The sequence below is a fragment of the Scyliorhinus canicula genome, unplaced genomic scaffold, assembly GCF_902713615.1.
Source record: "Scyliorhinus canicula unplaced genomic scaffold, sScyCan1.1, whole genome shotgun sequence".
NCBI lineage: Eukaryota > Metazoa > Chordata > Chondrichthyes > Carcharhiniformes > Scyliorhinidae > Scyliorhinus > Scyliorhinus canicula.
The window spans coordinates 792819-818102 of record NW_024055478.1 but is presented as its reverse complement, the minus strand read 5'-3'; the positions used below and the strand labels follow the sequence as shown (position 1 = coordinate 818102).

Below are 25284 nucleotides of genomic sequence, written 5' to 3'. Positions count from 1 at the left end.
TTGTTGGTCCATGTTTCTGTGTGACCCTCAATTCAACTTGCAGTGGGTGTGACACAACAATTTAAAGCTGAAATCAATTTTAAAGGGATGGACAATGGGAGAAGCAGGAACACTGAGATCTAAATGTGATGGGTTTGTTTGTCTGAAATGGGAATGATCCGATTTCTCCTCAACGGGAGGAAGTCAACGAAGATATTTTGCTGAATCCTGGAATGAATGAGTTTTACTCTGTCTCTAACCCAGGGTGTATCTGAGCTGGGAGCTCTGGTTGTATCAGACTTGGGGCCGAGACCTGTAGAAACCCGGGTCTCATTGAACAGATCTAATATCAGCAAAGTGGAAGCACCATTAGTTATGCGGCTGTACATTTAAATCACAATTGGAGGAAAAAAAACTTTATTATTTTAATTTTATTTCAAAATATAACCAATCGATTCTCAATGACATGAATTAACGGTGTCCATCAGAGCGAGGGAAATGTTCACAAAACTGGGTTTACCGCTGGATTTATCAACCGTTCTGTTGATGATCTTCAAGGGGATGGCTTCATGTCCCACCACACAGGAGTAAGAAGCGCCGCTGGCCCACTCCTCCGCTGCAATGGATAACAGGCTGTACATTAAGAAGGAGCTATTGCCGTTCTCCGCCATCACCTCGGTGTTCTTGTAGTTCCCGGGATTCACCGGCTTGTCATTGACGGTCCACTTGACGAAGATCTCTCGGGGGGAGAAACCTCTCACTAAGCAGCTGAGGGAGACGAATCTCTGAGCGGAGACGTCTTCAGCCGAGGGCAGGAGGACAGAGACGGACGGTTCCCGCGGATTGGGGTCTGCAGAAAATGTACAATAAATGTCAATAAAATGGGGAATTCCGGTGACAATGGAACCGCGGGTTCGATGTGAGAGAAATGTGTTTTGTGTTGGATTTTAAAGGTTTCCATTTTCCACTTTGGGATCTGTCCGGTTTCCCAGCTCGGAGCAGAGGTGGACACAATCCTTTTCCCTGAGAATTTATGGATATTGGATTCGAAAGTTTCAGAAAGTGTACAGCAGGGGAACAGGCCATTCGGCCCAACTGTTCTGTGCTGGTGTCTAAACTCCACACCAGGCTCCTCCCACCTTACCCCAAGAGGATTAGAAAACTGCCAATGTAACACCTTTATTCAAAAGAGAGGGTGTCAAAAACAGGTAACTATCGGCCAGGGACCTTAACATCTGTGAGTGGAAAACGGTTCGAGTCCATTTTAACGGATCCAATAGCTGAGCATTTAGAAATACTCAATATAATCAACAGAGTCAGCACGGCTTCGTGAAGGGGAAATCATTTCTTGACAAATGTAGTGCTCTTATTTGAGTTGATAACGAAAAGGCGAGGGGGGGGGGGCAATAGATATAATATACATGAATTTCAAAACTGTGTTTAATGAATGAATGTACTATTCCCACGGCTGTAGATACTAAAATAGAAAGGCAAGTGGTGAGGATGACAGAAAATCCACAGAGGGACAGAGAATGTGAGGTTCGACACTTTGGGAGAAGGAAGAACATAACGGAATATTATTTAGATGGAGAAAGACTGCAGGAAGCTGAAGTAACGGGGGAATTGGGGGCCCTCGTGCAGAAACCACAAAAAGCAAGTTCTGCAGGTAATATGGAGACAAATTGAATGTTGACATTTATTTCAATGGGAATAGAATATAAACATGGGGCAGTCTGGCTAAAACTGTACAAGGCATTCCCGTACCGGCCTCCCCGAACAGGCGCCGGAATGTGGCGACTAGGGGCATGTCACAGTAACTTCATTGAAGCCTGCTTGTGACAATAGCGATTATTATTATTTTGTTAGACTACACCTGATACACTTTGAATAGTTTTGTTGCCCTTATCTGAGGAAGACAGATTGGCTTTGAAGGCAGTCCAGAGAAGGATCACGAGGTTGATCCCGAGTATGGAGGCATTTTCTTATCAGCTGAGGGTAACTTTGCTGGGCTGTACACATTGAAGTTTAGAGGAATAAAGGCGCCATAATTGAGACATGAAAGATTATCCGGGAACTTCTTAGGATTGACGTTGGGAGAGTATTTTCCCTGTCGGAGCGTCTGTGAGAAGCGTGCATGATCACAAAGTAAGGGTTCTTCCATTTCAGACAGAGATGAGAAGGAATGAACTTCCGGTGGTGGCGATGTCCCAGTGAGCCGCACATTCGGCGGGCTCTCACTCCGGCGGGCGTTTAGGGGCTGATTCCCCGCGATAGCGGGACCACGGACCTGAAGGAAGGCGGCAGCGAAAGTGCTGAGGAATGGGCTGCGGCACATGGAACAGCGGGAGTCCAGGAGGCAGAAGAAAAGAGAGAAAAAGGGACAGAGACAAGGAGCTGAAGAAACTTACCTGGGACCTAAGATGCCGGACACACGGACCCCGGACTCAGCAATCCAACTGGCGCTGGATAACATGCTCCAGGTAATGAAGTCCAGTTTTGAAGCGCTGAAGAGGGACAGCTTGGACCCAATCCAGAAGGTGGTGGATCAGCTGAACCAGAGGCTGGATGCGCAGGATGTTAAAGTTAAGGAGCTGGGAGAGGCAGCGGAGGAGCAGGCGGTTGCGCAGACAGTTGCGCAGACAGTTGCGCAGAAGGTTGCGCAGACGATTGCGGTGCTGGAAGTTGACGGGCTGAAGGAGCGGCAAAGAAGACTGCTAGACAGAGTGGAGGAGCTGGAGAATAGAGTCCGCAGGAACAACCTGAGGATTGTCGGCCTCCCGGAGGGGGCTGAGGGAGCTGATGCCCCAGCGTTTGTAGCAGACCTGTTGATGCAGCTGATGGGGACCGAAGCCTTTCCGCGACCACCGGAGCTGGAGGGGGCATACAGAGTGCAGGCGAGGCAGGGGCGGCCGGGCGGACTCCCCCGCCCAATGGTGATTAAGTTCCACAGGTTTGTGGACAAGGAGCGGGTACTGCGGTGGACAAAGAGCACCAGGAGCAGCACGTGGAACAACAGTGTCCCCCGCATTTACCAGGACCTAAGCCGAGAGGTGGCTCGGCGGCGAGCAGCCTTTAAACAAGTCAAGGAGGTGCTGTTCAAGAAGCACGTGAAGGTTGGTCTGCTGTTTCCGGCTCGTCTATGGGTCACGCACCAGGATCAACACCACTTCTCCGAGCCCGAAGAAGCGATGGATTTTGCGAGTGATCAGGGGCTTGTCCCAAAAAGAGGCACATGAGCGTGGATTAGGGCCCGAGGATTACCGTGGGAAGTTACGCCGAATGGGCCTGGACTGCTGTTCAATGGTTTGCTGGGCCAACGGTGCCAAGCGGAACATTTGGGACTCTTTCCTTTGTTCATGGACACTGGTTTGTTTTTTGTTTTTTTCTCCTCGTGTTTTTATTTTTTCCTCTTTTTTCTGTTTCTTCCTTTTCGGGCGGATTTTTTCTTTTTGTGCGGCTCGCGGAGGACACAGGAGCTGGCACGGTAATGAAGGGGGGGCCGGTCAGCAAGGGGGGGGGGGGAGGATGTGGGTTGGGGGGGTTTTGTTTTGTTGATGTCCATGCCTTCCTGTGCCAGTGAGTTTGCTCCAGTGGGTTGGAGAGGGGGATGGGGCACCGGGGAGTGGGGATGAGGACGGCGAAACAATGGGAATGAGACAGGAGGGCGCCGAAGTGATGAGTCACCGGGCTAGCAGATTGGCTAGTCAAGGGAGTCAGGTGGGGGGGGGGGGAGATCACAGCCAGTGGATGGCAGGGGTGGGGGTATCGGGATGTTGTTAGGTGGGGGGAGGGGAGTTGTTCTGCTGATGTGGGAGGGACTTGAAATAGGTACTGGAAAGGAGGTCGAGGGTGGAGGCAGCCAACAGGCGGGCCAATTATGGTGCGACGCACGGGCCGGGGGCCGGTCCGAGAAAGGCTATGGCTGACCAGCGTGGGGGGGGGGGGGGGGTTTGTGCCTCCCAAACAGGCTGGTCACCTGGAATGTCAGGGGACTGAATGGGCCGTTCAAGAGGGCGCGGGTGTTTGCGCACTTGTGGGCTCTGAGGGCGGATGTAATTATGTTGCAGGAGACACATCTGAAAGTGTCTGACCAGACCAGGCTAAGGAAGGGCTGGATTAGCCAAATCTTCCACTCGGACTTGGACTTGAAGTCCAGGGGGGTAGCAATCATGATCAACAATCGGGTGCAATTTGAGGCGGAGGCATAGCCGCAGACAGGGGAGGGGGCAGATACCTGATGGTGCGGAGCAGATTGGAGGGGAGAAGAGTGGTGCTGGTGAATATATATGCCCCGAACTGGGATGACGTGGACTTCATTAAAAGAGTGCTGGGGAAGATCCTGGACCTGGACTCTCACAGGGTAATAATGGGGGCAGGGGGGACTTTAACATGGTCCTTGACCCAGTTTTGGATCGGTCGTGTCCCAGAACAGGTAGACTCCCAGCAGTGGCAAGGGAGCTGAAAGGGTTTGTGGAGCAAATGGGGGCAGTGGACCCCTGGAGAGCCAGACAGCCGACAGGAAGGGGCTACTCGTTTTACTTGCACGTCCATAAAGTATATTCTAGGATAGATTTCTTCGTACTAAGCAGGGATTGTATAGGGGAGGTAAAGAACACGGAATACTCGGCAATTACTATCTCAGACCATGCCCCGCACTGGGTAGATCTGCTGATCGGGGGGGGGGGGGGCGGGGGCGAACTACCAACGCCCGCAATGGAGGCTAGACGTGGGACTGCTGTCGGAGGAGGGATCTGTGAGAGGCTTCGGAGGTGTATGCAAAATTACTTGCAGGTGAATGACACGGGGGAGGTCTCAGCGGCGAGCACTAAAGGCAGTAGTGCGGGGGGAGCTGATTTCAATTGGGGCCCACAGAGCCAAGGCAGACCGGGCAGAGATGGATAGATTGGTCAGTGAAATGGGTTGGATAGATGAAGAACACGCGGAGTCCCTGGGGGAGGTTTTACTCAGGGAGAGGCAGAGACTACAGGTGGAACTGGGGGCACTATCCACGAGTAGGCCCGTGGAACGGCTTAGGAAGGCGAGGGGAGTGGTGTACGAGCATGGGGAAAAGGCTAGCAGACTGTTAGCACAGCAACTCAGGAAGAGGGAGGCGGCCAGGGAAATAAGTAGAGTGATGGATGGGGAGGAGCGCAAAATGGAGGTCCCGGCACGTTTAAATAAGGTATTCCGGGACTTCTATCGCCAGCTGTATACTTCGGAGCTGCCGGAAGAACCGGAGGAGATGAAAAGGTTTCTGGATGGGTTAGCATTCCCAACAGTAAGTGCGGGGCGAGTGGATGAGCTGGGGGCCCGATTATAGTAGAGGAGGTATTGGGGGGGGGGGGGGGGGGGGGGGCTAAAGGCCATGCAGTCGGGGAAAGCCCTGGGGCCGGATGGATATCCAGCAGAGTTCTATAGGAAGTTCTCAGAGCTGCTTGGGCCCGGTTTTGGCGAGGGTTTTCAATGAGGCAAGGGACAGAGGGACCCTGCCGCCGACAATGTCGCAAGCCACGATATCAGTGATATTGAAGCGGGGTAAAGACCCTGAGGTGTGTGGGTCCTACAGGCCAATCTCCCTGATTAATGTTGATGCCAAGCTCCTGGCAAAGGTACTGGCGTACCAGAGGGGTTTGGGGAGGACCAAACTGGGTTCGTGAAAGGTAGGCAGCTGGCGGCCAACCTGAGAAGATTACTTAATGTGATAATTATGCCCCCGGCGGGAGGTGGAGGTAGTGGTGGCGATGGACGCTGAGAAGGCCTTTGACCGGGTGGAGTGGGACTATCTATGGGAGGTGCTCGGACGGTTTGGATTCAGGGAGGGACAGGTAAATTGGATCAAATTATTATATCAGGCCCCAAAGGCCAGCATCAGGACTAACAGAGAAGTGTCGGAGTACTTTAGGTTGTACCGAGGGACCAGACAGGGCTGCCCGCTCTCCCCGCTGCTGTTTGTGCTGGCCATAGAGCCGCTGGCGATTGCGCTGAGAGCCGCAGAGGGATGGAAGGGGATGGTGAGGGGCGGGGTAGAACATAGGGTCTCTCTTTATATGGACGACCTGCTCCTGTACGTGTCGGACCCAGTGGCCAGGATGGGAAATATACTGGAAATGTTGAGGAAATTCGGCCAGTTTTCAGGATACAAATTAAATATGGCCAAGAGTGAAATGTTTGTGGTACAGGCAAGGGGCCAGGAGAACAGATTGAGAGGGCTACCGTTTAGGCTGGTTAAGGACAATTCCCGGTACTTTGGAATCCAGGTGGCGCGAGACTGGGGTAGGCTGCACAAGTTAAATTTGGCCAGAGTGGTGGAACAAATGAAGGGAGAGTTTCGGAGATGGGATGCACTCCCGCTGTCGCTGGCAGGGAGGGTGCAGACTGTAAAGATGACAATCCTCCCTAGATTCCTATTTGTTTTTCAGTGCCTCCCGAACATTGTCCCACAGTCCTTCTTCAGAAGAGTTAACAGGATGATCATGAGCTTAGTCTGGGAGGGAAAATCCCCACGGGTGAAGAAGGCGATGCTGAGGAGGAACCGCAGCGAGGGAGGGCTGGCTTTGCCAAGTCTGATTAATTATTACTGGGCGGCCAACATCGCTATGATCAGGAAGTGGATGGTGGGTACGGGGTCTATCTGGGAGCGGGTTGAGGCGGCTTCGTGCAGGGGCTCCAGCTTGGCAGCCCTCTACCACTGCCACCGGCCAGGTACTCCACCAGCCCGGTAGTGGTAGCGACCCAGCGGATATGGGGCCAGTGGAGGAGGCATGTGGGGGAGATGGGGGCATCTGTCTGGGCGCCAATCTGCGACAACCATCGGTTTGCCCCTGGGAGTATGGATGGGGGGTTTCGAGCATGGCGGCGGGTGGGGAGGGTGGGCGATATGTTCCTGGAAGGGAGCTTTGCGAGTTTGAGGAGCTTGGAGGAGAAATTTGGTCTGGTAAGGGGAAATTATTTTAGGTACCTACAGTTGCGGGACTTTGTCCGTAGACAGGTCCCATCCTTCCCACGCCTCCCACCAATGGGGATCCAAGACAGAATAATCTCTAGGGGGGAAGAAGGGGAGGGTAGAGTCTCTGACACTTATAAGGTGCTCATGAGGGAGGAGGGGTCCCAGACGGAGGAGCTGAAACTCAAATAGGAAGAGGAGCTTGGCAGGGAAATGGAGGATGGGCTGTGGGCAGAAGCCTTGAGTAGGGTAAATTCGACCGCAACATGTGCCAGGCTCGGCCTGATTCAATTTAAGGTCGTTCACCGGGCCCACATGACGGTGGCTCGGATGAGCAAATTCTTTGGGATAGAAGACAAATGCGCTAGGTGTGCAGGAGGACCAGCGAACCACGTGCTCATGTTTTGGGCATGCCCTAAGCTTAGGGGGTACTGGGAGGGATTTGCGGGCGTCATGTCCCTGGTGCTAAAAACAAGGGTGGCGATGGGTCCAGGGGTGGCAATTTTTGGGGTTTCGGAAGATCCGGGAGTCCAGGGTGAGAAAGAGGCCGATGTTTTGGCCTTTGCTTCCCTGATAGCCCGGCGCCGAATACTATTGGCATGGAGGGACTCAAAGCCCCCAAAGACTGAGTTGTGGCTTGCAGACACGTCGTGTTTCCTGGGTATGGAAAAAATTAAGTTCGCCTTGAGGGGATCTGTACAGGGGTTCGCCCGATGGTGGCAACCATTTATTGACTTCTTTGCGGGAGTGTGAGCGTCAGCACGGGGAGGGGATGGGTGCGGGGGAGGGGGGGGGAGGGGGGGGGAAGTGGGGGGAGGGGGGGCGGGTAGAGTGGAGTAGAGTAGGAGGGATAAATTGGCGGGTAGTACCGGTGGGAGAGGAGCTGGCTTGCGCAGTAGGTTACGACTGGTGTATTGAATGTACGTGGATGTTTGCACATTGTTGCCTTTTTTGCTTTCTTTCTGTTGTTGTCTGTAACTGTTTACAAAGCCAAACACTACCTCAATAAAATTGTTTATTAAAAAAAAAGAGATGAGAAAGAATTTCCTCTCTCAGAGGCTAGTGAAGCTGAGGAATTATTTAACGCAGGGGGCTGTAGTTTCTGGGTCAGTCAGTACGTTCAAGGTTGAGAGAGACATATTTTAAATCAGTAAAGGCTTCAAGAGATATGGGGATAAGGCGGGAAAGAGGAGTTGAAGGTTGTCACATCAGATCAGTCAGGATCTCACTGAAGGCTGGACCGGTATTGATGGGCTCAATGGCCTACATCTGCTCCTAAGTCTTGTGGTCTATGGTCTCGCTCCATTTAAACCAAATATCACTGCTTTTAATTGATTGTTCATTCACCTGCATATCAATTTCCCCCTTAAACTCTAAATGCCCAGAGTATTTAGTTAGTGGAATTACCAACCAGAATGGACAATAAATACACTGAATGCTAAATACTGACTGCTGCACTGACACTAGAAATAGACACAATGACTCACTTCTTGCTTCAGTTTCACCGCTCACCTATTTTTTTGTGAATTGAAATTCTTAAAGGAGTTGGCAGGTCCTGATGGTTCGCCACACAGTCAAACACAGCCCCACTCAGCCAGGCTTGTGTCGAGATGTTTAATTTGCTGACCACGCTCTCAGTATCTGCCCCAGGCTGGTCGGCAATCTCTGATTTCAGCGGCTTCTTTGCTTCACTCCAGGACACGTTGACTCCATAAGGAGCATTCGAAATGACGCAGGTTAAGGTTACAGTCGCCTCCAGTAAGACCTGTTCTATTGGCGGTGGCAGTATTGTTACTGAGGTAACAGTGCAAAGGGAAGGATCTGTGAATGAAAACATGAAAATCAACACAAGTTTCATCTTCAGAATCAGGACAGGAGGATTCAGACTTCACTCTCTAAATGGGAATAAATCAACTTCGAAACTTCTAATGATCGCCTTTAATCTTCGATACACAATGGAAAACCAGTTTGGTCAGTGTAAACTATTCTCATTGTGAAATACAATCAGCACCGATGCCATTCTAATGAATCAGTATTGAAGCATTCCCAATACAAATATTCTAGTACTGAACTCAGAAACCTAATACGGAAGGCTGCTTTATAAATAAGTTGAATGAACTTTCCAACACTTTACCCCGGAGCTGTTATCAGTAAGGGGTTCCAGTCACCCACTGCCTCTCAAATATAATCAGCTGTCTCAGGATAAAGCTGATATCAAGTCCAGCTCACTCACTAAATGATTTCAAATTAGAGGGAATCATGTATTTCTATACTGATCAAATCCTGAATGGTGAGCATCCAAATGCAGTTCTCACATCAGAATGAAACACAAACTACGTGGCATGAAATTATAAATTATTCTGTGCTTTGTACCAACTTTAATAAATTCCTGATTTGGATTAACATCAGAATGCAGGATGATTTACTGTTTCCTCTGTTTGTGTCTCTTACCAGACGCGGTGATGTTGTGACTTTGGGTGACCCCTCGATGAATGACCTGGCAGGTATAGACCGCTTTGCTGAACCATTCCCCAGCGGAGACTGTCAGCAGACTGCTCGCCGAGAAGTTCCCATTCACTTCACAGGCGGGAGAGGTGAGAATTCCTGAACCCATGGCTTGTCCATTCTTCAGCCACTTCACCGTCATTGACTTTGGACGGAAATCGTTAATTGAACAGACGATGGTTGCAAATTTCTGTCTTGCGATTTCTTCACTGGAACTCACGGCGAGGAGAACATTTGGAGCATAAATTCTGGGACCTTCAAGAAACACAATTAGATATTTCTTGCAGAAGAAATTGACAAACAAAATGAGTTCATATGCTTTAAAACATGTTTGTGGTCATTAGACACAAAGCTGGGTTTTCCAGGGATCAGGGATATGCAGAGTATTAAAATTAGTTATATGCAAGACCCTATACAAGGTAATCATAGGTTTCTGATTCTCACAGTTTCCACAACACTTACATGTCATTCCAATGCTCTTGTCTGAGGCGCTGTGTCGAACCTCACAGCTGATTTTGCTGCATCCCCCCTCTGACTCGGTGATGGATAACTGGCTGCTCAGGGTGTAGGTTCCCTTCTTGTTTCTCACTGACGGGTATTTCTTAACTCCAGTGGTGATCGGCTGCCCATCTTTCTTCCAGGTAAGGCTGGTGATTTCTGGGGAGTAGTCCATCGCCAAACAGCCGTAGGTCACGGAGCCATCGGTGTTGTGTTGCTGACAGGAGGAGACCAGGCTGTACAGAGTGGGCTGGGACGGTGTCGCTGGGAGAGAATGGCCCATTCAACAAGTTAGACTCTGCTACTTGTGCTGAGGTATCACACACCTTAGAATTTGGGTACGGTTACAAAATTATCCTTATATTTTTCCATTAAAACCTGGATCCATATATGAACTTCTATTAGTTCTATCATTTGAGATATTCTCTCTTTAGAAACTCACATCCTTTGATCCCTCTCTATGGCATTACAGAAATTTAACATTTGGATGTGATCCGAATGACGTACCTTCATTTCATAAAATAGAATAGCAAAGGGTTTCCTTTATTTCTCCATCAACAGCACTTCGTGTTAAAGAAGTTGTCTCTTCATTTCTATCATTGCAGTTTTGGAAATTGCCCGTTTCAAACTGACTGATGCCCCCTCCTCTCTCCACCTCACTACCCCCACTCCCCAAAACAAAAAATAGCGACTTTGCTTCAGAAATACCTTCCAGCACTTACATAATGCCTTTAAAAATCTGCTTTTGAGTAAAAGTTCCAGTAACTCCAAGATTCTCCAATCATAGGATCAAGCACATTAACAGCAGGAATGTGCAGGCCTCCTCTGCTATTCAGTAAGACGATGGCAGAGCTGAATATCGGGTGAATTCCACATTCTGCTTTCCCCGATAACGAGGTTTCTGGCCTCCCCCCAGGATGCCTGTCCCTTTCCTGGCTCTCTGCGTTTTTTGCAACTTTTTGAACTTTCCTCAGCCTCTCTAATTTGCCCAGCTGCTCTGTACTTCACCAGGTTCTTTGCTCTGTTTTGGCTCCCGAGACTGTTCGCTGGCTCTGTGCACTTTTCCTCAGCTCTTTGCGCTTTACTCCGATTCCTGACACTTTCCCCAACATTCGGCGTTTTTTCCTGGCTCCCTGCCCTTTCTTGTCACTCTTTGCACTGGTCTCGTTGCCCATTTTCCAAGCTCACTACTCTTGCTAGCTCTCTCCTTTTCCCAGGCTCTCTCTCTCTGCTTTTCTCCAAGCTCTCTGCCGAACTCTCTGCGCTAGTCCATGGATTTCAGTCATTGTCTATAAGCTTTCTCACTCCTCTTTGCCATTTTCCCCAACCCCTGCCCCTGGCAGTTTCTGCCGACTCTCTGCATTTCCCGCGGCTCTTTGCATTGGCCCCCGGCTCTCTGATGGTTCCTCTACACTTTTTCACGCCTCTTTGTCATTCCTCAGCCCCTTCCCCGCCCCTGGCATCTCCTTCCCGCTTTCTGGTCCCCCTCCTCCCCGGCTCTCTGTATGTTCCCCGACTCTCGGGCCTTTCTTCCCGCTCTAGCTGCTCCCTCATCAGGCATCCACGATCAGGTGCCACTCGTTCTCAGGTCTCGCACCAGTTCTCACTTACTCTCACGTTACACACCTCCTGCCGTCCATTTAGTGAACGAGAATGAGAGAGGTCAAGTCAGTAAATGGGTGAGGGTGAGTGAGTAGGGGGTGTTATTCAAGATGGACGAGAAAGGGCTGGATGGGTGTGTGAATTTGCATGCGTGAATGTGGGTGGCCGAGTGTGAGTGTGGATTAGTGAGGGTGGGTTGGTGAGTGAGTGAATGGGAGTGACGGTTGATGAGTGCATGATTAAGTTTGAGTCAATGAGCGGCTTGGTGCTGAGTGAGAGTGAGTGTGTCTTAGAGTGGCTGAGTGTGGATGAGTGAGTAAGGTTTCGAGAGTGGGGATGAGTGCTTGAGTGAGGGAGAATTAGTGATGGAGAGTGAGGGACAGTGTGTCAGTGAGGGTGAGTGAGGGTGGGCGAGTGATGGTGGAGAGCGAACAAAGGCGTGTCAGTGGTGTGTGAGTGAATTATGTTGACTGTGAGTGAAGGTAAGTGAGTAAACGTGGATTGTGAGTGTGAGTTAAGGGAGGTCAGTGAGTGAGGGAGGGGAGCCTGGGCGAATGAGTGTGAATGAATGAATCTGAGTGAATGAGGGTGCGTTAGTGGGGATCGGTGGGTGACGGAGGGAAATTGAGTGAAGATGTGTGAATTTGGGTCTGTGAATGGGTATGGGTTAATGAGTGAGCCTGTATGAGTGAAGGTGAGTGAGTGTGAGTTGAATGAATGAGTGTGAGTGAATGAGGCTGGGGTAGTGGAGTTGGGTGTGTGAGGGTGGGTGACTGATTGATGGTGATTAATTTTGGGTGGATGAATAAGTATGGGTGAACCAGGTATTGTGTGTGAGAAGGATGAGTGTGAGCGAGGGGACACCATAGAAGGTGAGTTAGTAATGATGATTGAGTGAGGGTGAGCGGGTGAGGGAAAGTAGATAATTGTGTGTGAGTGAAGTGTGTAAGTCAAGAAGGTTGGTTGAGTTAGGGTTATTGACTGAGGATGTGTCAGTGAGGGTGAGTGAGTGACCGTGAGTCAGTGAGCGTCTGTAACTGAGGTTGGATCAATCTGAGTGAGTGAGGGCAGTTGAGTGTGGGTGGACGAGTGAGTTTGAGTTAGTGAGTGTGAGGCTGGATGAGTGAGTGTAAGTTAGTGAGGGTTGGTGAGCGAGGGTAAGTTAATCAATTTGTAGGAGTGAGGGTAGGTAAGTGAGGGAAAGTGAATGAGGCAGAATGAGTGAGAGTGTGTGAATGAGAGTAACTGAGTGAGGGTTGGTGAATGTAGGTGGGTGAGTGAGGTTGAGTGAGTGCGGGTCTGTGATTGAGGGCAAGTGCATGACCATGGTTGGTGAGCGTGGGCAAATGAGGGTGGGTGAGTGTGGATGAGTGAATGACGATGGGTGAGTACTGGTGGGTGAGAGAGGTCGATGAATGAAGATGCTTGAATGATTGTGAATGAATGAGCGTGGGTGAGAGTGAGGGGCTGAGTGGGGCGATTGAGGGTGAATGATGGAAAGTGAGTGAGTGAAATTGAATGAGTGACAGTGAATGCGCGAGGGTGTGTGAGTGGGTGAGGGTGGTTGAGTGGATTTTGGTGAGTGTAGGTGAGTCAGTGAGGGTGGGTGAGTGAGGGTGAGCACGTGAGGATAGATGAGTGAGATTAAGTGAGAGTGAGTGAGTGCTTGTGAGTGAGGGAGAGAGAGTATGTGAAGGCGAGTGAGTAAGGGTGAGTCAGTGAGGGTAGGAGATTGAGTATTGCCATGCGTGAGAGTGAGCGAGTGTGAGTGAGTGAGAGTGAGTGAGCGATAGTGAGTTAGGGTGAGCGAGTGATTGTGAATGAATCAGGTTGGGTGTAAGTGAGTGAATGAGAGAGTCTCAGTGAGTGAGTTTGACTGAGTGAGGGTCTGGTTGTCGGTGTGAGGGTGGGGACGTGAGGGCGAGTGTGAAGGTGCCTGAGTGAGGTTGGATGAGAGAGGGGGTGAATGAGTGAGGGTGGGCGAGTGAGTGTTGCGGAGTGTGTGACAGTGAGTGAGGGTGAGCAACTGTGAATGAGTGAGAGATAATGAATGAGGGTGAGTGTGTGATGTTGGGTGAATGAGGCTAGGGGAGTGATTGTGAATGAATGAGGGTGGGTGTGAGTGAGTTTTACTGAGTGAGAGTATGTGAGTGTTCGTGGGTGTGTGAGGGTGAGTACATGAGGCTGAGTGAGGTGTGTGAGTGAGGGCGACTGATTGAGGATGGGTGAGTGAGGGTGGGTAAGCGAGTGTGAGTGATTAGGGTAGGAGAGTGAGAGTGAGTATATATATATATATTTTTTAAAATTTAGATTACCCAATTATTTTTTCCAATTAAGGGGCAATTTAGTGTGGCCAATCCACCTACTCTGCACATTTTTGGGTTGTGGGGGTGAAACCCACGCAGACACGGGGAGAATGTGCAAACTCCACACAGACAGTGACTCAGGGCCGGGATTCGAACCTGGGACCTCAGCGCCGTGAGGCGGTTGTGCTAACCACTAGGCCACCGTGCTACCCGGAGAGTGAGTATATGAGGGTGGGTGGGTGAGTATGAGTGAGTGACGATGGGTGAGGTGAGTGACGGTGAGTTTTTGAGTGAGGCTGACTGAGTTTAGGTGACTGAGAGAGGGTGGGTGAGTGAGTGGCGTTGAGTGAGTGAGAAGGAGGGAGTCAGGTTGGGTGAGTGAGTGAGGATGGGTGAGTAAGGGTGAGTGAGTGAGCATGCGTGCGTGAGAATGAGTGAGTGAAGGTGACTTATTGAGAGTGAGTGAGTGTGAGTGATTTAGAGTCAGTAAGGGTGGGTAAGTGAGGGTGTGTGAGTGAGAGTCATCGAGTGAGGGTGAGTGAGAGTGGGTGTCTGATTGTACATGAGGGTGTGTGAGTGAGGATGTGGACGAGTGATTGTGGACAAATGAGGGTGCGTGCCTGAGGGGAGGGGGGAGTGGGTTGAATGATCATTCCAGGGCCGAGTCTCAGCTTTCTGTTGCTTGTTGTCCACAGCCGAGCTGGGGGCTCCTCCATTCGGCTCCACCACCCCCACCTCCTCCTCTTCCTCTCCATCGATCCTGTCCTGATTCTCCACATTGATCAGCTTTCAGTAACACCGGCTGTGTACAGTCAGACAGCAGTGTAGATCACTGGGCAGCTGCTTTAATACTGTCAGTAACACGGGCTGTGTGCAGTCAGACAGCAGTGTAGATCACTGGGCAGCTGCTTTAATACTTTCAGTAACACCGGCTGTGTAAAGTCAGACAGCAGTGTAGATCACTGACAGCAGCTTTAATACTTTCAGTAACACCGGCTGTGTACAGTCAGACAGCAGTGTAGATCACTGGGCAGCTGCTTTAATACTTTCAGTAACACGGGCTGTATGCAGTCAGACAACAGTGTAAATCACTGGACAGCGGCTTTAATGCCAATGTATTTCTTTAAGACACCCGTGTCAAATTCACAGACAGGCAGACTGAGAGAGGTTACAGTGAAACGAGGCTGGACTGCTTATGATTCTTGACCAATTTTACACCAGTATTGGTTAACCTGGTGGCCGTGGTCTCAACCAGTTCTCTGTCTGTTTGTTAAAAATCTGTGCACAGTGCAACATTTGGATATTCTTTATATATAGTGCTGTCACCTATGTAATTTCATTTTCAGAATACAGAATAATACAGTACAGAAGAGGTCCTTCGGGCCACCAAGTCTGCACCAACAATGAAATGCCCTGACCTGCCAATCATAATCCTATTTGCCAGCACTTGGCCTTGAATGTTATAAAAGCAAATTACTGTGAATGCTGGAATCTGAAAGCAAAGAGAAAATGCTGGAAAAACTTTTTTTGTTTTGGCAGGTTTGGCAGCATCTGACCTTTGTCAAAGCCTTAGAAGGTGGCCTTGAAGGTTATGGCGTGCTAAATGCTCATCAAGGTATTTTTGAAAAGGAATTGAGTCAAATCACCTTCACCACCCTCCCAGGCAGTGCATTCCAGAGTGTCGACACCCTCTGGGTAAACCGTTTTTCCTCAATTCCCCCCTAAAACCCCTGCCCCTCACCTTGAACTTGTGCCCCATGTAACTGACCCTTCAACGAAGGGTAACAGCTGCTCCCTATCGAACCTGTCTATGGCCCTCATAATCTTGTACACCTCGATCACGACGCCCCCCAGTTTTCTCTGCTCCAGCAAAAACAACCCAAGTTTATTCAACCTCGCTTCATAACTTAAATGTTGCATCCCAGCTAACATCCTGTGAATTGTCTCTGTACCCTCTCCAGTTCAATGGCATCCTCCCTATAATGTGGCGACCAGAACTGCACACAATACTCCAGCTGTGGCCACATCAATGTTCCATATAACTCTAGCATGACTCCCCTGTTTTTGTAATTCATGCCTTCATTGATAAAGGCATGTGTCCCATATGCCCTTTTCATCAACTTAACAACCTGCCCTTCTGCCTTCAGAGATCTATGTAAAACAAGCCAAGGAACCTTTGTTTCTCAGAATATCTCAGTGTCAGGCCATTCATTAAATTCTGTGTTGTCGAATTACTCATTCCAAAGTGGATCACCTCACACTTTTCAGGATTACATTACATCTGCCATTTTGCTGCTCATTTGACCATCTTCCTGTAACACAAGACACTCAACCTCACAGTTAACCACCCGACAATCATTGTGCCTTCCACAAACTTACTGCTCTTTGCCCCAAATAGTAATCTATTTCGTTTATATGAATTACAAACAATAGGGGACCCAGCAATGCTACGCCACTGGCTTCCAATCACTAAAGCAGCCGTCTGTAAACCCCCCCCCCCCTCTGTCTCTACAGCGAAGCCAATTTTGAATCCACTGTATCAAGTTACTCTGTATCCCATGCATCGTCTTTATAAGTCTCCAACGTGGGATCTTGTCAAAGGCTTTGCTGAAATCCACGTAAACTACATCAACTGCACTACCCTCATCTACATACCTGGTTACATGCTCAAACAATTCAATCAAATTTGTTAGGCATGACCTGCTTCTGACAAAGACATGCTGACTATTTCTGATCAAACCTTGCTTCTCCAAGTGGAGATAGATTCTCTCCATCAGAAATGTGTCGATAAGGCATGGGTTAGGCCAAGTTCGTTTTCCTACAACTGGCGTGAGTGGTACTCTACCTGTAGTTCAGTAGGGTAAGCGGTTCCCTGGCTTATCTCTACCACATTATTAAATAGTGGGACCACATTCGCTGTTCTCCAATCCTCTGGCACCTCCCCCGTGGTGAGACAGGTGTTAAAAATTTAGGTCAGAGCCCCTGCAACCTCCTCCATCGCTTCCCACAGCATCCTCTGACACAATTCAACCGGTTGGTGGTGCTCCCATGTATTTGCTGTCCTTATCCAGATGGAAGCTGTCATGGGTTGGAAGGTGCTGCCCACGATGAACTCCTGCAGTGCATATGGTAGATGGGACATAATGCTGCCACCGTTTATCAAGGGTGGAGGGAGTGAATGTTGAAAGCATGCCAAACAACCTGGTGTTGAAAGACGTCTTACTTTGTACGTGGTGAGCTTCGAATGATATCTTAAGATGACCAGGCTAGCCATACTAAAATGCCGCTATGTTTGGTGGGGTCACAGGGATAAGGCGGGGATTGGGCCGACATAGTGTGGTCTTTTGAAAGGTCGGTGCAGCCTCAATGTGCTGAATGGCCTCCTTCTGCGCTATAGGGATTCTATGATTCTTTAGTGTTTGAGTTATGCACTCATATAGGCAAGTGGAAAGCATTCCATCACACTCCTGCCTTGTCCCTTATAGGTGGACGGGCTTTTGTGAGTGAGGAGGTGAGTTTCTCGCTACATTATTCCTAGTTATTGTAGCCAGAACATTTATGTGTCTCCTCTAGATCAGTTTCTCGTCAATGGTAAACCCCAGGATGCTGATAGTGGAGGATATAATGTTCAGCAGTGATGGTTTGATTCTCTCTTGTTGGAGATATGCTTTGACTGCACCTGTCTGGCGCAAATGTCATTTGCAACTTAGAAGGACATAGAACAGTACAGCACAGAACAGGCCCTTCGGCTCTCGATGTTGTGCTGAGCAATGATCGCCCTACTGAAACCCACGTATCCGCCCTATATCCGTAACCCAACCGCCCCGTAACCTTACTTTTTAGGACACTACGGGCAATTTAGCATGGCCAATCCACCTAACCCGCACATCTTTGGACTGTGGGAGGAAACCGGAGCACCCGGAGGAAACTCACGCACACACGGGGAGGATGTGCAGACTCCGCACAGACAGTGACCCAGCCGGGAACCGAACCTGGAGCTGTGAAGCATTTATGCTAACCACCATGCTACCGTGCTGCCTTGTCCATTGTCCAGGTCTTGCTTCATTTGCACATGGACTGTCTCAGTATCTGCACAGTTGCAAATGGTGCTGAACATCGTGCAGCCATCAGTGAATAATCTGACATTATTATTTATTTTAAAAATAAAATTAGAGTACCCAATTATTTTTTCCAATTAAGGGGCAATTTAGAGTGTCCAATCTACCTATCCTGCACATTTTTGGGTTGTGGGGGTGAAACCCACGCAGACAACGTGCAAACTCCACACGGACAGTGACCCAGGGCCAGGATTCGAAACCGGGTCCTCAGCACCATAGGCAGCAATGCTGACCACTGTGCCACCGTACTGCTCTTATAATCTGACATTGTGATAGAAGGAAGGTCATGGATGAAGTAGCTGAGGATGATTTTGCCTTGGCCACTACCCTGGGATGTCCTGCAGTGATGTGCTGGAGCTGAGATGATTGACGTCCGACATCCACAACCATCTTCCCTTGTGCGATGTATGACTCTTACAAACGAATAGTGCCCCCCCCCCCCCCCCGATGCTCATCGATTCCAGTTTTTCTGGATGTTCCTTAATGCCACTCTTTGAAATGCTGCCTTAATGTAAGAGGATGTAATGTAATGTGTGTTGTGTGTGAGGGACAGTGCATGAGAGCAAGAATCAGTATGTATATGAGCGAGACGGTGTGTGAGAGCAAGAGTTTGTGCATGAGACTATCTGCGTGAATGTGTGAGTATGTGTGCGTGAGAGATTGTGTGTGATTGTGAATGAAAGTGGCAATGTTTGTGAGGTAAAGTGTGCGAATAAGAGAATGCATATGTGTGTGTGTAAGAGAGTGTCTTTGTGTAGAGAGATTTTGTGTGTGCATCTGAGAGAAGATGTGTGCGTGAGCAAAATAGCGCGTGCATGAAAGTGTCTTTGTGCGATCGTGTGTGTGAGAGAGATTGTGTGTGTGCAAAAGAGGCAACCTGTATGCGAGTTTGTGAAAGAGAGACTACGTTTGTGAGCAGGAGAGCATGTTTGTGTAAGAGAGGGGCTGTTTAGCACAGGACTAAATCGCTGGCTTTGAAAGCAGACCAAGCAGGCCAGCAACACGGTTTGATTCCCGTAACAGCCTCCCCGAACAGGCGCCGGAATGTGGCGACTAGGGGCTTTTCACAGTAACTTCATTGAAGCCTACTCGTGACAATAAGCGATTTTCATTTTTCATTTCATTTCGTATGGGCGAGTGCGAGCGTGTGGGAGAACGTGTCTGTGTGGGAGAGAGAGTTCAAAGTCTGTCTGTATATGCGTGATGTGGAGATGCCGGCGTTGGCCTGGGGTGAGCACAGTAAGACGTCTGACAATACCAGGTTAAATTCCAATAGGTTTGTTTCAAACACGAGATTTCGGAGCACAGCTCTTTCCTCACCTGAGGAAGGAGCAGTGCTCCGAAAGCTCGTATTTGAAACAAACCTGTGGGACTTTAACCTGGTGTTGTAAGACTTTTTACTGTATGTGCGTGCTGAGAGAATATGTGTAAAATATTATGCGTGTGTGAGAGGGTGTATGTGAGACTAGACGAAACAGAGATGGAAGAGAGCGTTCGCAAACGTGTGAAAGAACGCATGTGGACCAAGTGCGTCTGTGTGACAGATTATGTGACGGAGATGATGTGTGTGAATATGTGAGAGAGAGACAATGTGTGCGCAAGGGTGAGTTTGTGAATAAGTCAGACGGTGGGTAAGAGGAAGTGTGTGAAAGAATGTGTGTGAGCATGTTTGCGTATAGGTTGAGAGTGTGGGATTTTTTTAAATTAAGAGGCCAATCCGCCTACCCTGCACACATTTGGGATGTGGGGGCGAAACCCACACAAACACGGAGCGAATCTGCAAACTGTGCAAACGGCACAGACGGTGACCCAGAGCTGGAATCGAATCTGGGACCTCAGCGCCCTGAGGCGGCAATGCTAACCACTGCGCCACAGTGCTGCCCTGCGCTTCAGAGATAAACTGTATGTGCCAGACAGTGTGTGCGGGAGTGCGCTTGTGTTTGGGTGTGGAAAAGCGAGAATACGCTTTTGTGTGTGTGAGAGAGGGAAAGATTTTTTGAAAGGCCATGTGCGTTTTTTAGTGTGTGCGCGAGAGACAACTGTGTGCGTTTGAGAATGTCTTTCCGTGTGGGAGGAATTTTTGACGCACCCAGTCAAACAGCAAGTCAAACTTTTACATTCCACACAGCTGCAAGTCTTGAAAATATATAAATTAAATTTCAGTCTCTGAAATATGGGAGAAAGAAGCAGGTTTACAAACAGTCAGGAAGATGCCTGGTCCTAACTCAGTGACGAGACACAAAACACGGAAACTGAACAGACAAACACAGCAGATCGATCCGTTCAATCTGTCAATTTCATTCAAACCGTTTAATTCTAATTGATTAATGGTCAACTTCCGATAACAATAGTAACTTATTTTAAATTAAACTGATATTAATTTCTAAACTCTCTTCGACTTTCAACTATTTCTCCCTGTCTGTTTCAAGTTGCGAACATTTTGAAAAATATAATTTTGCTAAAAATTAGCACATCAAGTATGAGAGATTGAGGGTAGGTAATTGGACGTCCGTAACAGAGATTCTGTAACAAGGTAAGAATTAAACAAATCAGGAAATATTCTCATTAAAAACGGATTACCTGATTTATCTAAGTTCTTAATTAAATGTGATCAACAAGATAATCGAGATGAAACACCTGAATAAGGAAATGTGTTGTTTTGTAAATTCATTTTCCATAGAACTTAAAATTCTCCACAAGCTGTGACATAATGTACGCCAGTATGCACCGCAATCGCAGGAGGTAATATTTGCGGAATTAGTTAGGACTAATATTACATTGCAAACTATTGTTAATCGCCAATTAATTGTCTTGTTAGCTGATTTACACTCTATAATAAAACATAATAGGAAATAGCTTTCTATAATTTGAAAATTGTTCCTGCCTGGACCTTTGTTCAATAATCTTGGTTTCATTACATCTTAAGTAATGCTAAACAATAATCTTCAAATAACCGTATGGAAACATTCAGACATGTCAAAGACATTTATTAAATATAATCAAATGTTAGTACTTTAGGCTTTGCTTTGAATTCAACTGCCCTCTTGTAACTGACATAAATGTTAAATATGTAATTTCTAAACGCATTGATAAATCTTGAATTCCATCTATTCTCAGTGGGCAATCCAGATGATAAATCTATGAATGCAACATTGCAAATACTTTCAACCGGGCGGTCCATGCTTGAAGCGAGAATGGTCCGTGTTTGTGTGGTGGTGTATGTGTGTGGGGAGATGAGGTGTGATGTTGCATCATCCGTTTGTTAAAGACGGACTTCCGCATTTACAAACGGTCGTAATTCGAAACTACATATATAAACGAATAAAGTCGCTGGCAGTTTGTAATCAATAAAAGTGCTTCCTAGATTGTATAACTCAGAAAATACAGGTGACTTAATTATTTAAAATATTACTAATTAAAGGAGATCCAAGCTAATAAGTGCAAAACATAATGAAAACAAGTCATTCAGATCCTCTACAACTCTGAAACTTAATGGAATGGATAGTTTGTTATTCAATTTAATATTTAATAAAAACTAAGCACGAGGTTCAGAGACATTCTGCTCTTCTGCTATACCGTTTGTTTTTCTTACAATTCCATCGTGTGTACAGCCCAGTTATGGGAGACAAGACGTTGTTATTTATCAGGAAGCCTAATATTCGCTTTTTACAATTAATCTCTTTGAATTTCAAGCTGTTACTTGTCAATATCCAGCCCTGTGCATTATGAACAGTTCTACAATTCAAATAAAATGATATGTTTTTTTTCACAACAGTTTTCACTATACAGTGAAGGGTAGAACTCTAAAGAGTATTGGAAGTCAGAGAGATCTAGGTGTACAGGTCCACAGGTCACTGAAAGGGGCAACTCAGGTGGAGAAGGTAGCCAAGAAGGCATACGGCATTCTTGCCTTCATTGCCCGGGGCATTAAGTATAAGAATTGGCAAGTCATGTTGCAGCTGCATAGAACCTTAGTTAGGACTCACTTGGAATGTAGTGTTCAATTCTGGTCGTCACACTACCAGAAGGATGTGGAGGATTTTGGGAGGGTGCAGAACAGATTTACCAGGATGTTGCCTGGTATGGAGGGCATTAGCTATGAGGAGCGGTTGAATAAACTCGTTTTGTTCTTACTCGAACGACGGAGGTTGAGGGGCGACCTGATAGAGGTCGGCAAAATCATGAGGGGCCTAGTCAGAGTGGATCTTCAGAGGCTTTTCCCCAGGGTAGAGGAGTCAATTACTAGGGGGCATAAGTTTAAGGTACAAGGTGCAAGGTTTAGAGTAGATGTACGAGGCAAGTGTTTTTACACAGAGGGTAGTGGGTGCCTGGAACTCGCTACCAGAGGAGGTGGTGGGAGCAGGGACGATAGTGACATTTAAGGGGTATCTTGATAAATACATGAATAGGATGGGAATAGAGGGATGCGGACCCAGGAAGTGTACAAGATTGTAGATTAGTCGGGCAGCATGGTCGGCAAGGGGTTGGAGGGCCGAAGGGCCTGTTCCTGTGCTGTACTTTTCTTTGTTCTTTGTTCTACCAGCGCCTTACAGATCGCAGAAAACTCTTATGATTAGATTAGCGATAACTATCTCACTACCTAACTACGAATGGCATTGAAAACATTGCATTGTTGCTGCTCCCCAGAAAGAATATAAAACCGGATACATAAATTGTCAAACTGCAATGTTAAACTCCTATTTAAGTAACTTCATATGCAATCAAGGATATAAAAAATAATTCAAAAATCTCTAGTGTAACTGAACACTGCTGTAGAATCAGTTTGTTATTATTAAAACAGTTTCAGCATAATCACAAAATATTTCCAGTCTAGAAAAGTTTCCAGTCATGCTAATGGACACCAGAATTCTGAAGGGCGATTGATAATTAATGATATTAACATTAATTATCTATGGCTAATATGAAGTTATATTACACATTATGCTTGTTTACAGTATATTAGTTTCACTCTCCAATTTTAAAAATAGTTAATTATGTAGTTTGAGATTGCAGTAACGAATTACTTTCTGCATGACTTCATGATTTAGTTTTTTTTAAAGTACCCAATTCATTTTTTCCAATTATGGGTCAATTTAGTGTGGCAAATTCACCTAAACTGCACATCTTTGGGTTTTAGGGGTGAAACCCAGGCAAACACGGGGAGAATGTGCAAACTCCACACGGACAGTGAACCTGGGACCTCGGCGCCGAGAGACAGCAGAGCTAACCACTGTGCCACCGTGCTGCTCATCCATTGTTTAGTTTAATCAGTAATCACCAGTTACATTTTTTAATCAACTCAAATAAATATTTAATTATTTCCTTCATTTTCGGAACCTGTAGCGTTTCTCCCTACAATGGTATTTCAAGCAGATTCAAATACATAGGCTGTTTGCATTTGACCAGAAAACGTGAAACCACTCAGTGTCACCGAGTTTAAACGATGCAGAAACGCCAAACAGCGTCTCGAATTCTATTTATTCAAAGTCACCCAGACACACAATCTACTCAGCAGGAAAACTCCAAATCACATGACCAAGGGGCTGAAACACCTTTCATGGAGACGCAGCTCAATTCTACAAACACTTTCAACAGAATCAAGCAACCTTTCAAGAAAATCTAAATCGAGAACCCATCAAATCCTTCTGCCATCAAGTGAATGGATGGAAAAACTAAAACAAGAATCAATAAAAGCATCACCATCGTGAAGAAGCAGAACATGTTCAATAAATTAATATAGAAACTTTAGCATATTTTGTTAATATTGGATTAGCTTTCTATCAGGTGCAGGAGGTGACAAAGCCTGCAGCCATCAGATGTCAACGAGAATAAACATTGAAGAAACGCCAAACTGTTTAATAGATGTTATGTATTTAAAGTAACCCGGCCGCCCAGTATCCTCAGCAAATAAACATCAAATCATAACAACAGGGGCTGAAGCACTCAGCAGAAGCCTTGTCAAGAGACAGGGTAATTCTATAATTCTTTTCTAGGAGAATCACATGAAAAATTGCAAAACATCTCAATACAGAATCCACCAAATCCAGATTTCAGTGAACCAATGCATTGTTAAAATAGCAAAAAAAAGCAAAGACTCAAGTGAAACAGTTGGTAACTAACTGAATGGTTCTTACCTGCAGTCACCGTCACCATGGTGCCTTGTCCCCAATATGCACAGTCGTCACAACCTGACAAACCCTGGACAGCATCATACAATAAGCGCACCTGCACAAAGTAGACAGAAATCCACCATTATTTTTAATATTCAGAAACCAGAGACGAAGTAAAGTCACAATGAATTTGCATTAGATTATAATTGTATTTGTGGATACCGCTTGTTCTTCACACATGACCCAATGCTCTATGTACCACAGAGTAATACAGGAGCATGTTATTGAAATCACTAACTGATGAGTGAATAATTATCACAGATTTTCCAAACTAATGTTTGTCATTTGTGCTGTGCTGGAAATAAATAATACTTCACTATAAATAAAGTTGGATTGCAAAAGCGAGCACTTTCCCAGCCTCAGTTAAATAGTGCTGAGGGGCTTTTTGTATTGACAGTAACTGCTGTGCAGCTCCAGGCCCAGCTACTATATCTCTTGTACAGTAATAGATGGCGGTGTCTTTGCTCTCCAGTCTCGTCATAGTCAAAGAGAAGATGTTGTTTGAAGTGTCTTTAGACGCAGTGAATCGATCTTTAATTGCTGGGGCGTAGGCGTTCTCCGATGAACTATAGTACCAAATCAGACACTCCAGCCCCTGTCCGGGAAACTGGCGGACCCAGTACATGTTGTAGCTGCTATGACTGAACCCGCTGGTTTTACAGATCAGTGTCAGGGAGCATCCGAGACGCCCGGTCTCTGCCTCCGGCTGAGTCAGCACAACATCCGACTGGACACCTGTAAAAATATATCAAAAAGCCCGAGGATGAATGCTGGTGAAATGATTGGTGACTCTGGAACATTCCAGAGAGAGACTAACACTGAGACAGTAACAGTGAGAGACTTGGACAATAAAAACTACTCACGGGATAAGAAAGTCAGCAACAAACTGAGAGAAATGGCCCACCTCATCCTTCTGGTCATTTGGGGGAAATGGTTGTGTCAGGAACTCAGTGAACAAACCAGCTCCCGGACTGTTGGATTCGGGTCCCAGTGAGCGGCATTTAAATACCCGGCAGAAGGGGGCGGTTTTCCAGGCGCCGCCTGTTGATTCCCTGGTGGAGGCGGCGTATGGATCCACGTCCCACCTTCCACACCCCCAACAGAATGGACACAGAGATTTACTATAGGTTATTATTTTAAAAAGAGATTAGATCGGTACCGGT

At 47.3% G+C, this 25284-nt stretch overlaps 1 gene segment (V, D, J or C); it reads right to left on the bottom strand.

Moving 5' to 3' along the window:
• Positions 1-407: 407 nt before the first annotated feature.
• LOC119959965 lies at positions 408-25030 on the bottom strand. The segment is given in 7 exon segments: positions 408-829; positions 8435-8743; positions 9374-9682; positions 9890-10189; positions 24086-24176; positions 24549-24856; positions 24985-25030. Coding segments are annotated over 7 exon segments (1755 nt in total).
• Positions 25031-25284: the final 254 nt, after the last annotated feature.